This window comes from Gigantopelta aegis, chromosome 8, assembly GCF_016097555.1.
Source record: "Gigantopelta aegis isolate Gae_Host chromosome 8, Gae_host_genome, whole genome shotgun sequence".
NCBI lineage: Eukaryota > Metazoa > Mollusca > Gastropoda > Neomphalida > Peltospiridae > Gigantopelta > Gigantopelta aegis.
The window spans coordinates 49,054,659-49,068,200 of NC_054706.1; the positions used below are offsets into that span (position 1 = coordinate 49,054,659).

Here is a 13,542-nt window from a genome sequence, read left to right on the forward strand (position 1 = left end):
AATATGAAAAAAGGTTTTTCGTGTTATTAGAAACATAAGGATGATAAAATATTTCAATGATCATAAACGGAAATAGAGAACAAATATGCCTTAGTGTTTAAAAACTAGAGTCTATCCCTTTAAACAAAGTGACTTTTCAAAAGTAGGGAGACCCCTGCATCGACGTCCCTTATAAAAGACTTGGACAAAAAACCCAACGACAACGAAAAAAACTATTAATTTAGTGCCACCCCTCTGATTGAGCAAAGCTGTCCCCAATCCCCGTTTCACCTATCGTTAATACGCCCCTGCTAAAACAACATATAAATAAATTTCCGTGTGTAGAATATCGGTTTCATGATCGTATTAACGTGTGTAGGCTACTCGTTCTCCTATGCCAGCAACTATATAACGTGAATCATCGATCGGTATATAGACTTATCAGAAGAATAGTTTTTCTCAAGTCATAAAAACAGCGGTGGAGAGGGCTAAAGGTGAGACAGATAAAACAATTTATAAAGTACTTGTTCAATAACTACTGATTATGGTCTAGACAATAACCGCTGATATTAACGAAACAATTACTGCAGCAAGACGTTTTACCGACATACTGCGCAGAAGTCAGTAAGGCACGCCCACCTCCCTTTTACCCCTCCTCTTGTCCATGTCATTCAAAAAAGACATCGAACGAGTCAGCTGGCGCGAAATCTATAAGAGAGCAACGGTCGCAGCGTTGGCTACAGTTTCATTAATATTGATCCATTGTTAACCTCCCCGCGCCACTTATCTCGGAAGAGCCATACCGTTATGGGCTCCACAGCGGCGGTGGTGCAAGGTGTTGCGAACGCCACGGAGCCAGACGACGACCCGACGACAGTGACAGTTTTGGAAGGGACGCAGACGACCATCATCTGTCTGTACTCTCTGATCTGCGTGACGGCCATCGTGGGCAATGGGATGGTCTGCTACCTGGTCCTCGGGTTCAGGAGGATGAGGACGGTCACCAACCTGTTCATAGCCAGCCTGGCCACCAGCGACATCCTCATGGCGGTCATCTGCATCCCGTTCACCTTCGTGGCCAACGTCCTGCTGGACCACTGGCCCTTCGGTCGCTCCCTGTGTCCGGTGATGACCTACGTCCAGGTGGTGGTGGTCTTCCAGAACGCCTACACGTTGCTGGCCATCAGTTTCGAGCGCTACTTCGCCATCATCTACCCGTTCCACCCGAGACTGCCCAAGCGCAAGGCGGTGTGGATTATCGCGATCTGCTGGGCGCTATCCTTCATGACGCCGCTGCCGACGGCGATCACGTCGACGCTGGTCGAGCTCCCCACCGACGACGTCAGCAAGAACAAGACCGTCCCGGTGTGTCTCGAGGTTTGGTCGTCGGAGTCTCAGCGCTTCACGTACACTCTGACCATCATGATCCTGCAGTACTTCGTGCCCCTGGTGGTTCTCGTATACACGTATCTCAGGATAGTGCATGTCGTCTGGCTGAAGAATGCCGCACCTCACGTGAAACAGGATCAGGATGCTGAAGGATCCGGCGGAGGAGGTAAACGGGTAAGTTATGGCAAACTGTGATATTAACGGGGCGGGAATGTAGCTCAGTGGCACAGCGCTTGCTTGATGCGAGGTCGGTCTAGGATCGATCCCCGTCGGTGGGCCCATTGGGATATTTCGTGCACCACGACTGGTATATCAAAGGCCGTGGTATGTGCTATCATGTCTGTGGGATGGTGCATATAAAACGACCCCTTGCTGCTAATCGAAATGCCCATGAATTGGCGACAGCGGGTTTCCTCCCTCAATATCTGTGTGATCCTTAACCATATGTCCGACGCCATATAACCGTAATTAAAATGTGTTGAGTGCGTCATTAATAAAACATTTCCTTCATTTCCTTCCTGTTGAATTAACATTTTCGTTTTTTCTTTGGATTCCTACAGAAATGTAAGTAACTGTTCACATTTCGTAACATTGTTCACAAACGTATAAAAAGTACTAGTTTTACAAGCCCCTAATTACCCCGAAAGTGTACACCACTAACTACTAACAATTAACACGCTGTTCCTAGATAGCTGAGGTGTGAGCCCAGAACAGCCTACTTGAACTTTAACTGGATTTAAGCACGAAAATAAGTATAAAAAGAAAACACGTACATAGGAAATTGTGATCTTGCATAGAGTATTGTCATCCATATTGTTTTACGTTTTAAAAACGCACAATGAGATTATCCCCTCAAAGAGGAGGGTATGTGCGTTCACAAAAATGTTGATGGCTCCTAGCACAGACAGATACAACGTACATGAATGGAGATGAGCTGATTGATGGAGTTAAAGTATTTTCATTTCGGTATATGACTATTTGTTATCTCGATATTATTGGACCCCAGAATACATTGAATCTGCAATGCCTGCCAGATATCATCCCGCATGTAAAGAAAGAAATGTTTTATTTAACGACACACTCAACACATTTTTAGTTACGGTTATATGGCGTCAGACATATGGTTAAGGACCACAGACTTTCAGAGGAAACCCGCTGTCGCCACATAGGCTACTCTTTTACGACAGGCAGCAAGGGATCTTTTATTTGCGCTTCCCACAGGCAGGATAACACAAACCATGGCCTTTGTTGAACCAGTTATGGATCACTGGTCGGTGCAAGTGGTTTACACCTACCCACTGAGCCTTGCGGAGCACTCACTCAGGGTTTGGAGTCGGTATCTGGATTAAAAATCCCATGCCTCGACTGGGATCCGAACCTAGTACCTACCAGCCTGTAGACCGATGACCTAACCACGACGCCACCGAGGCCGGTCATCCCGCATGTGTCACCATACACTCGAACCCCCCACCCCCCCCCCCCCGCCACACACACACACAATCGCACCCGTGAATGAGTGAAAGTTTACGTATGATACCTTACATCTATCGAGCTTTGCGTTTTTTTTATCTTGCCCCCAGCCTTTATTGTAAAGCAAAAAAACAACAACAACAACAACAACAACAACCCCAAAACACCCATCCCCCAAATAAGTCCCCAACCCTCCCCCCACCAAAACACCCCAACAAAAACCCCAAACAACAACAACAAAACAAACAAAACAAAACTAAAAAAAACACCCTATGCCTCGAATGGGACACGTGTCCACTACCTACCTGTCGTGAATGAACGACAAAATCCCGACTTCGATTGTAACTTAGTGTGTTTTATGGCTGTCTAACATTTCACGCGACATTATAAGAATCGAACAATGTAATATACACGTACATGTAATTAGTTTGTCTTCTAAAAGATAGTAGTTTTAAAGATATATATGTAAATGAACTATATATAACTGGTGGTAGAACGTTCACGAAAACTGATAGGACCGGTCATCATTATTGGGTTATTTCCCTTTGCAATAAATGCTCGTCTGTGGAGAAAGGCAATAAAAGACCTTCTGCTGCTAATCAGAAGGACAAGTTCATATGGTGGACACGCGCTTTTCTCCTTAACACTCTAGAAATAACCCGGGCAGTCTTCTCCAACTAAGATTTAAGTAAGAGGACATTTGCTTTATTAACCACCCACTAGGTGTTGGATGTCAAACATTTGATAATTCTGATTTATGGGGTCTAAAGGCATTGCCACACGATACGAGTGCGTCATACGAGAATAGCCACGAGAATCGCCGATTGCGACAAGATAACATTACGATTTCATCGGTTGCTCTGCAATCTGCTATTCTCGTTCCAGCGATTCATATCGTGTGCTGTCGCCTATAAAGAAAGAAATGTTTTATTTAACGACTCACTCAACACATTTTATTTACGGTTATATGGCGTCAGACATATGGTTAAGGACCACACAGATTTTGAGAGGAAACCCGCTGTCGCCACTACATGGGCTACTCTTCCGATTAGCAGCAAGGGATCTTTTATTTGCGCTTCCAACAGGCAGGATAGCACAAACCATGGCCTTTGTTGAACCAGTTATGGATCACTGGTCGGTGCAAGTGGTTTACACCTACCCATTGAGCCTTGCGGAGCACTCACTCAGGGTTTGGAGTCGGTATCTGGATTAAACATCCCATGCCTCGACTGGGATCCGAACCCAGTACCTACCAGCCTGTAGACCGATGGCCTACCACGACGCCACCGAGGCCGGTACCTGTCGCCTATAAAGGAAACCCTCTAGCGAAACTAAAATGCTCCCTACCCGTGTTACCACCGGTTCTGGTTGACAGCGATTATGTGCCTAACCGTGCTGAGGTGTTGTTAAACATATTTTCCTTTACATAAAAGGGGTATTTAATGAATAAGTTAATTGAAATTTTGTAGCTTAATTGTTGTTTTTCACAGAAACTTTAATAGAAGAATGGTTATATTTGTTGAAAGATGCATTATCACATTGTTTAACCGTGTGTTATTAGGGTTGGGCAAACTTAAACTTTTTTCTTAAACGCTGAGTTTGCAGAGCTGTTTCTGTGGCCATTTTGCCCGTAGAATCTGAATCCAATGGAATTTTTTACGTAGCTGGACGTTTGATATCGGTTAATGACAAAAATAAAAAATGGCTGCCATAAATGACAATTTTCGTAATGTTAGGTTTATTTTTAATAGCATTGCTTGTAATATACTATTTGTTATGTTTCTCAGGGCGCTGATATCAAATATGATGTCCAAAATCTGATCTGATGCATTGATATTTACTGGCAAGGTATATAGAATCGAATTAATTTTGACTAGTATGTCGTCCAGGTGCCAGATCCCATATGTAAAGACTGGTTGCAGTCTTTATGCAGTTCTCAGATATGCCATCCACTGTCCTGGGTTTTTTTTAATAATTAATTACTGAGTAAATGAATATAGAAACACAAAATAAGAACGTGAAAACTATTTTTGGATGGAACATTGTATAAAAAAGAATGAGTGACGAATGATATATTTACGTAAGAAACCAACCAGAGGACCTAATTTATATATGACTGTAGGTACTAGTAATAATCTATTAGCAGAAAATATGTTACGATTGCATTCAATTCATTATCGTACCTTTGAGGTGCTTATAAATGGAGGTTTCCTGTGCCAATTGGGAAGGCAACATGACTGTTGATTGAAGCTGATGCCATACTATCAACAAATGTAGACCAGCTAAATATCTGAAAGACTCTCGGTACTATTGTTGTATCTTGTTCTAATAGTAACAACGGAAGACACGATTGCATTCAATTCATTATCGTACCTTTGAGGTGCTTATAAATGGAGGTTTCCTGTGCCAATTGGGAAGGCAACATGACTGTTGATTGAAGCTGATGCCATACTATCAACAAATGTAGACCAGCTAAATATCTGAAAGACTCTCGGTACTATTGTTGTATCTTGTTCTAATAGTAACAACGGAAGACACGATTGCATTCAATTCATTATCGTACTTGAGATGCTTATAAATGGAGGTTTCCTGTGCCAATTGGGAAGGCAACATGACTGTTGATTGAAGTTGATGCCATACTATCTAAGTCTGGATCCAAGTCCCTAGGTTCTTCTATTTATTATTTTGTGCTTATAAGTCTCATCTGTTTGATCTTTTTATTCCAGACTCATTCAAGATCTTAATACCGATGTCCTACTTTACGTATTGCGGTGCAGCTTTCATCTCTCATTAAAAAAACCCATCATGCTCCAGCTCTCTGCGATACTCTTCGTTTTTCTTATTTTATCATAGGCATTCATTCATGTTCATGCTATTATTAAATGTCCTTACCTTCTTGTACCATTTTTCTGTTTTATTATACTTATCTTCGTAGTCTTTCTTCATCTTTTGATCAAAACCCTTAGATCAGTAAAGGAATATACTGTTGTATTTATCTACTCGCTATACAATTTCTTACCTACTAGATTCTTTGAAGTATCTACAGTTAGAGCTTTATTTCCTTTCTTTGGTTTCTTTAGTATGTAACCGGCCTCGGTGGCGTCGTGGTAGGCCATCGGTCTACAGGCTGGTAGGTACTGGGTTCGGATCCCAGTCGAGGCATGGGATTTTTAATCCAGATACCGACTCCAAACCCTGAGTGAGTGCTCCGCAAGGCTCAATGGCTAGGTGTAAACCACTTGTACCGACCAATGATCCATAACTGGTTCAACAAAGGCCATGGTTTGTGCTATCCTGCCTGTGGGAAGCGCAAATAAAAGATCCCTTGCTGCTAATCGGAAGAGGAGCCCATGTAGTGGCGACAGCGCGTTTCCTCTCAAAATCTGTGTGGTCCTTAACCATATGTCTGACGCCATATAACTGTAAATAAAATGTGTTGAGTGCGTCGTTAAATAAAACATTTCTTTCTTTCTTTAGTATGTATATCATTATTGCCATTCCCTGGAGAACAGCCTCATTTTGTAGTTTGCTGGTGACTTTGAAGGAAGGAAATGTTTTATTTAACGACGCACTCAACACATTTTATTTACGGTTATATGGCGTCAGACACATGGTTAAGGACCACACAGATATTGAAAGAGTAAACCCACTTTCACCACTTCATGAGCTACTCTTTTCGATTAGCAGCAAGGGATCTTTTATATTCACCATCCGACAGACAGGATAGTACATACCACGGCCTTTGTTACACCAGTTGTGGGGCAATGGCTGGAACGAGAAATAGCCCAATGGGCCCACCGACGGAGATCGATCTTAGACCGACCGCGCATCAAGCGAACGCTTTACCACTGGGCTACGTCTCGCCCCTTCTGGTGACTTTGAATGTATATTCTGATGTTATTCCAACCAGAACTGTCTCATGTTTTCATTTTACGTTTCATTATCAGTTTATTATATAACAAATAAGTATAGGACACAAACAAGGAGAACTTCAACCAATCTGCACATCTAGGATATTGCACCTGGAAGAATGGATACAACATAATATTGGTCAATATTAATGTGATTCTATAAATAAATTCAGTAATTGCGCAGACCCTAGTTTCAACCCGTGAAAATGGACACTAAGTTTAGTTAATCTATAAACCTGTAACACATTTGGATAAAGTTAGAATAAGAGTCTGTTACACTGAAACGGGGAAATGCCCTTAAAAATAGACTACAACTCATCTCTATAACCGATACTTCTCAGACGTACACGCATTTTTAAAAATATCAAAAAAATGCCTTTTGTTATACATGTATTAAAAACACCAGGATGACCAGAAACACTTCGGATGTACGGAAATGGATAATCTAAACAATAAAATCTAAGTAAAGTATGATTTCAATTATGGAAAACGGATCTGCCACTTTAATCATAGGTCACTGTGACAGCACATTCTGATATCCATGCTTTTTATCAAACGTTTGGCATCATATTTGAAATAAGCATTCTGAAAAACGTAAGGAATCATGTATTACAAGCCACAGTGTATTGAAAATAAACACAATGTTGTGTACAATTATACTTTTTTGACCGCCATTTAGAATTTTTGCCATTAACCGATATCAAACGTCAAGATAGGACCGGAATTCCATCAGATTTTGGATTCAATAGACAAAATGGCTATAGAAACAACTCTGCTTTAAAAAAAAATGCCACCGTTCGCACAACCCTAGTGTTATGAGATTCAGTGTATCTTTCCTTTTTTCTAGTTGTTTTAGTTTCTGTATTTATTGTACCGGCCTCAGTGGCGTCGTGGTTAGGCCATCGATCAACAGGCTGGTAGGTACAGTCGAGGCATGGGATTTTTAATCCACATACCGACTCCAAACCCTGAGTGGGTGATCCGCAAGACTCAATGGGCTCGATGGGTACGTGTAAACCACTTGCACGGACCAGTGATCCATAACTGTTCAACAAAGGCCATGGTTTGTGCTATCCTACCTGTGGGAAACGCAAATAAAAGATCCCTTGCTGCTAATCGGAAAGAGTAGCCCATGAAGTGGCGACAGCGGGTTTCCTCTCAAAATCTGCGTGGTCCTTAAACATATGTCTGACGCCATATAACCGTAAATAAAATGTGTTGAGTGCGTCATTAAATAAAACATTTCTTTCTTTCTGTATTTATTGTCTTTATGAAAGTGACAGACCCTAATTTAAAAAAAAAAACTACGACGTATGTTTTACTATTGGGCTATTGTTTTTGGCAATTGAAATAAGACATTAGTTACCTTTTATTGTTAAGAATATCCATTTCCATAGATTCAGTGTTTATGGTCATCCTGGTGTTTTTAATGCCATGAAATGCATTTTTTTTTTACAATTATAAAAACGCACATACATCGGAGAAGTAACGGTTATGACGACGAGATCTTGTTTATTTTATAGGGTATTTCCCCGTTTCATCGCCACAGACTCTTGTTTCACTCTGTTGTAACTTTATCCAGATGTGTTACAGGTTTGTAGATTAAATGGACATTCCCGAGTTTGCTGCATTGTAAGATATTTCCCACTAATATAATATTTCTGCGATTAAATTTACATTTACATTTATATTTTCTTTTTTAGAATATCAGTGTCTGTATATTCAATGTGTTTCAGGTCGTCTTAATATTTGTAAGAAGCCCAAACTGGATGTTGTCTTCAAATAATTTCGTACGTACCAAAAACTATATTTAGGAAATAAGATGAAATTTAACCTAGTACCAATATTAGAACGATCAGAAACACGTTTAATATACAGCCACTAATATTTTATGCAGAAAAAAAAAAATTTCATATGTAATTTCAATCGTTAAAAAGTATCTGTTAGTCGATAACATCTTAAACTGTGCAGTAAACTCGGGAATGTCCCTTTAACCAAACTTAGTGTCTATTTTAACGGGATTAAAAGAGATCTGCGACTTTAACGAGTCTCAAATGCACATGCTTCGAGAACTAGTGTTAACATTTTACAGAGGTAACCTGCCAGATACAGGTCGTTTTTATAATTAAACGCTGTCTTCACGTGTCAGTACTGAAACTACTGGTATCGAGTTACAAAAGCTAATATCCTTTCACAATTTGCTTCATGCTAAAAATAAATAACAAAGAAAGACACCTACGCCAAGTCCTGTTACTCACAAAATTAGTTTAACTTTTTTGTGTGAGTTTCAGTTATTTTGTCTGTATGACAGTGGGGAGACAGTTTCAGTTATTTTGTCTGTATGACAGTGAGGAGACAGTTTCAGTTATTTTGTCTGTATGACAGTGGGGCGACAGTTTCAGTTATTTTGTCTGTATGTATAACATTGGGGAGACTGTTTCAGTTATTTTGTCTGTATGACAGTGGGGAGACAGTTTCGGTTATTTTGTCTGTATGACAGTGGGGAGACAGTTTCGGTTATTTTGTCTGTATGACAGTTGGGAGACATGATTTAAATTCCCGCTAGCAGTTGACCAAGATGCCTAAAATGGACATTCTTGAGTTTGCTGCACTTTTTAAGATGTTATCGACTAACAGAGACTTTTTAACGATTGTAATTACATATCAAATATATTTTTCTGCATAAAATATTAGTGGCTGTATACTAAACGTGTTTCTGGTCGTTCTAATATTTGTGCTAGGTTAAATTTCATCTTATTTCCTAAAATATTGTTTTTTCGTACGTACAAAATTATTTGAAGACAAAATCCAGCTTGGGCTTGTTACAAATATTAAGACGACCAGAAACACATTGAATATACAGACACTGATATTGCAAACAAGAAAATATATTTAATGTGTAAGTTTAATCGTAGAAATATTTTATTAATCGGAAACATCTTACAATGCAGCAAACTCAGGAATGTCCCTTTAACGATCTGCATCATTTACTGCCGGCAGCATGCACAGAGTTAATAATAACCTGGATTAGTTACCTTCTCTCTCAAGGTTTCACTGTGTACTCTTCTAAAACATCTAGGACACTAGGTGTACCCCCACTCACATACCTAAAGATAGCAAGCAAAATTAACAAAGAAAAACAAACAAACAAACAAACAAAACATGCAAGCAACAACAAAGATTCATATCTTCTCTGGTTATGGGTTCATGTAAACCCTGGCGCAAATAATTATTTGTATTTTAAAATGTCATGTCATAACGAAAATGTATACAAATAATATTTTAGGAAATAAAATGAAATTTACCTAGTACAAATATTAGAACGATCAGAAACACGTTTAATATACAGCCACTAATATTTTATGCAGAAAAATATATTTGATATGTAATTACAGTCGTTAAAAGTCTCTGTTAGTCGATAACATCTTAAAAATTTCAGCAAAATCAGGAATGTCCCTTTAAGAGACAATTTAGAGCGAGTGGAATGACAAGTATCGAACGTTGCGAACCAAAGTATAACGAATCCTAGCCAAAACATTTGTTTTGTTTAACGACACTACTAGAGCACATTGATTAGCCATCGGCACGTAATTCTGACTCGTAGTCATCAGAGGAAACCGGGCTACATTTTTACTAATACAGCAAGGGATCTGTTATATGCAATTTCACACAGTCAGGGAAACAATTACCACGGCATTTGACCAGTGTGTGTGTGTGTGTGTGTGAGAGAGAGAGAGAGAGAGAGAGAGAGAGAGAGAGAGAGAGAGAGAGAGAGAGAGAGAGAGAGAGAGAGAGAGAGAGAGAGAGAGAGAGAGCATATGCATGATTGTTGCGTATATAACGGGTCCAATTTTGCTGAAACAATGTTTTAAAATTTATCCGTGATCAAAATGTGCTAAAATAACATGACACAAGCAAAAACCTACAGACTAAAACTCGACTCCATACCTGCTATTTCTTAAATGCACGTGCGTTTTTAAAAATATCAGAAATGCAGTTTGTGGTATTAGAAACACCAGGATGACCAGAAACACTTCGGTTGTACGAAAATGGATAATCTAAACAATAAAATATAAGTAATATTTGATGTCAGTGATCATAAACGGCTCTAATAGTGAACAATATGACTTAGTGTTTAAAAACTAGGGTCTGTTAATTTAATTTAATTTCGTTTAGTATATTTTCTTTAGTTCATAAATTCTTAAATTCAATACAGACTTTAAGTCTGTTAATTTAAAAGGGTTCTGCGGTGTCATAGTTCATTGAGCACGAAATAACCGAAACATAAAATGACCAAACCCAAGAGAAATTTAAAGCAAGATCTCAAACGATTGCTACTGAATAAACTTTTCAGTTTTTAGCTGAAATGTACAAATGCATTTTGTTTAGTATTTTTCATTTCAAAGTCATTTTTGTTTTCATATCCCATTACAATTCAAGCACACTGCTCTAATGTAAGTAGCCACCTTAGCTATCTGGGTTGTGTCTAGGAGAATGGGATAATGGTTAGTTGTTAGCGAGAAAGACGTCGGTGCCTTGATCGTACACCTTTTTCATTGAGCCCTTGAACCTCGGGGAAGGAGCCGATACTGGGATGCGAACCCCATACCTACCAGCCTTAAAGCCATGGCTTAACCACCTATCTCGTATTTGTCGTTTCGTGTCTTTACCTACATATGTATATCGGAACAAAACGTGAATGGGTTTATTCAGCTGCGAAGAGCAGTTACAGTTGACTGTAGCCATATGGTCAAGGTATCACACCAGTACTATTTTGCACAGCATTTGTGGTAATTAAAGGGACAGACCCTAGTGTTTTAAACACTACAACATATTGTTCACTATTAGAGCCGTTTATGATCACTAAAATCAAACATTACTTATATTTTATTCTTTAGATGATCCATTTCCGTAGAACCGAAGTGTTTCTGGTCATCCTGGTGTTTCTAATACCAAAAATTAAATTGTTCATATTTTTAAAAACGCACGTGTGTCTGAGAAGTAGCGGTTTATTGATTTAAACTTCTAGTCTATTTTTAAGAATAGTTCCCGTTTTAAAGTCACAAACTCTTCTTTCACTCTATTGTAACTTTATTCAAATGAGTTACAAGTTTGTAAATTAACTAAACTTAGTGTCCATTTTGTTATGGTTTAAAACTAGAGTATGCGCCTTTAAGCCTGAAAACCCCCCAACAAATTAACTTTATACCTTGGAAGAATAAAATAGTCCCTGTGGCGTCATTCTACTAAAAACGTAACAAGTTCGCCACCTGGGTTTCGAAATGTTTTCACTCTTTACTTCAAGGGTTTAGGAAAGGGAAGCAACTCTCATTAAACCTCAGTATACAGGCAGCACCCTCTGTGATACTGATTTTCAGTTCCAGATGCAGCAATCAACCCTGTTTATACACCATAATTATGAGAGTCTCAACCTCCCCCCCCCCCCCCCCCCCCCCGCACTTCCTTCAACATTGCATAACCTAACAGCCAAATCGTTTCTGATACCAACAAAATAAACTAAACTAAAGGGGAACTCTGTTTTACTGGAACTAAATGATGCAAACGTGGAACAGAAATAGCAGGAGATTTTTATATAAAAAAGTCTCTAACATTGCAGTTGACGTCAGCGTTAAGAGAACTCTATAAGGAATCTAGTCTCGAAGCTGAATCATGTATGCTGGATATCTATGGCAGTATCGGTGTAGCAAAACCTTGATTAGATTGATTTATGAAGACAAGCTTAGCTATAGCTACAGTTGAGGAGTGTGTGTGTGTGTGTGTGGCGGGTGTGGGTTCGGCTAGGGTTTTTTTTAGCATTAGTAAGAAAAATGTTCGATTTTGTTTCTATGTTCATCTGGCAATGACATATGTATTTCTAACACATAATTGCGTTCTTACTCTCAATCAATATGTGGTATACCTAGGTTCAGAAGCGTAATCAAGACGAATCGAAGGTCACCCACGTATTGGCTCATCTACAAATTGGAAGATCAAGATGTCCCGAGATGTCTTATGATGTCTCGTGGTGACATGATTCCGTTCAGAGACCATGTTTGTTCTAAAGGATGTTGGTCAAAGCTACTAGCAATTATATAATTGATTCATTGATGCTGTCGGCGTTTTGATACATGGGGTGGCGATGTCTTAATGACATAGTTAGCACTGCTTAGTGCAAGTGAACGGAACGGAATCTTATTTACACTCATGGCGTTCTGCACGTAAGAAGGACATTACGTTGTTTCTCGCTGAGAAATAATGTGTAGTTTGTTCTTCATATCTTCATGTTTGCAGTTGATTAAAATGGACTTGGATTTTGGTTGTAAAGGAGGTTCTATCAAAGCTGCATAATGCTTTTAATATGTCCTCTTTGAACATTTAATATTGTTCCATGCCCATAAAATTACAAGCACATAATTTTATTTATTTTGAAGAAAAACAACCAACCCGCAAGTTTATTGGAAAATGTATACAGTGGCCGACAGGTTAAACACGTAAAGTTACAGTTATCACACATGCGTGTCTTGTATACATTGTCTGGACATAAATCTTTGCGGTCAATTCATCATGGACATTGGAAGCCAAACAAATACACACCCCACACGCAAAAAACCCATCTGCACTAAACAGAATAAAAACACGAGAAAGAGAGAGAGAGAGAGAGAGAGAGAGAGAGAGAGAGAGAGAGAGAGAGAGAGAGAGAGAGAGAGAGAGAGAGAGAGAGAGCGAGCGAGAGAGAGAGAGAGAAACATTTCCTTCCTTCCTTCTATGTACTTTGTATTTTTAGCCAATATAG

At 39.4% G+C, this 13,542-nt stretch overlaps 1 protein-coding gene across 1 annotated transcript in view; it reads left to right on the top strand.

The window, feature by feature from the left end:
* Nucleotides 1-786: 786 nt before the first annotated feature.
* LOC121379697 (RYamide receptor-like) overlaps nucleotides 787-13,542 on the top strand; it is a 56,891-nt gene continuing 44,135 nt past the window's right edge. Inside the window, exons 1-2 of the mRNA XM_041508348.1 lie at nucleotides 787-1,542; nucleotides 8,305-8,317. Coding sequence (XP_041364282.1) covers nucleotides 787-1,542; nucleotides 8,305-8,317 — 769 coding nt within the window. The remainder of the gene's footprint in view (nucleotides 1,543-8,304; nucleotides 8,318-13,542) is intronic.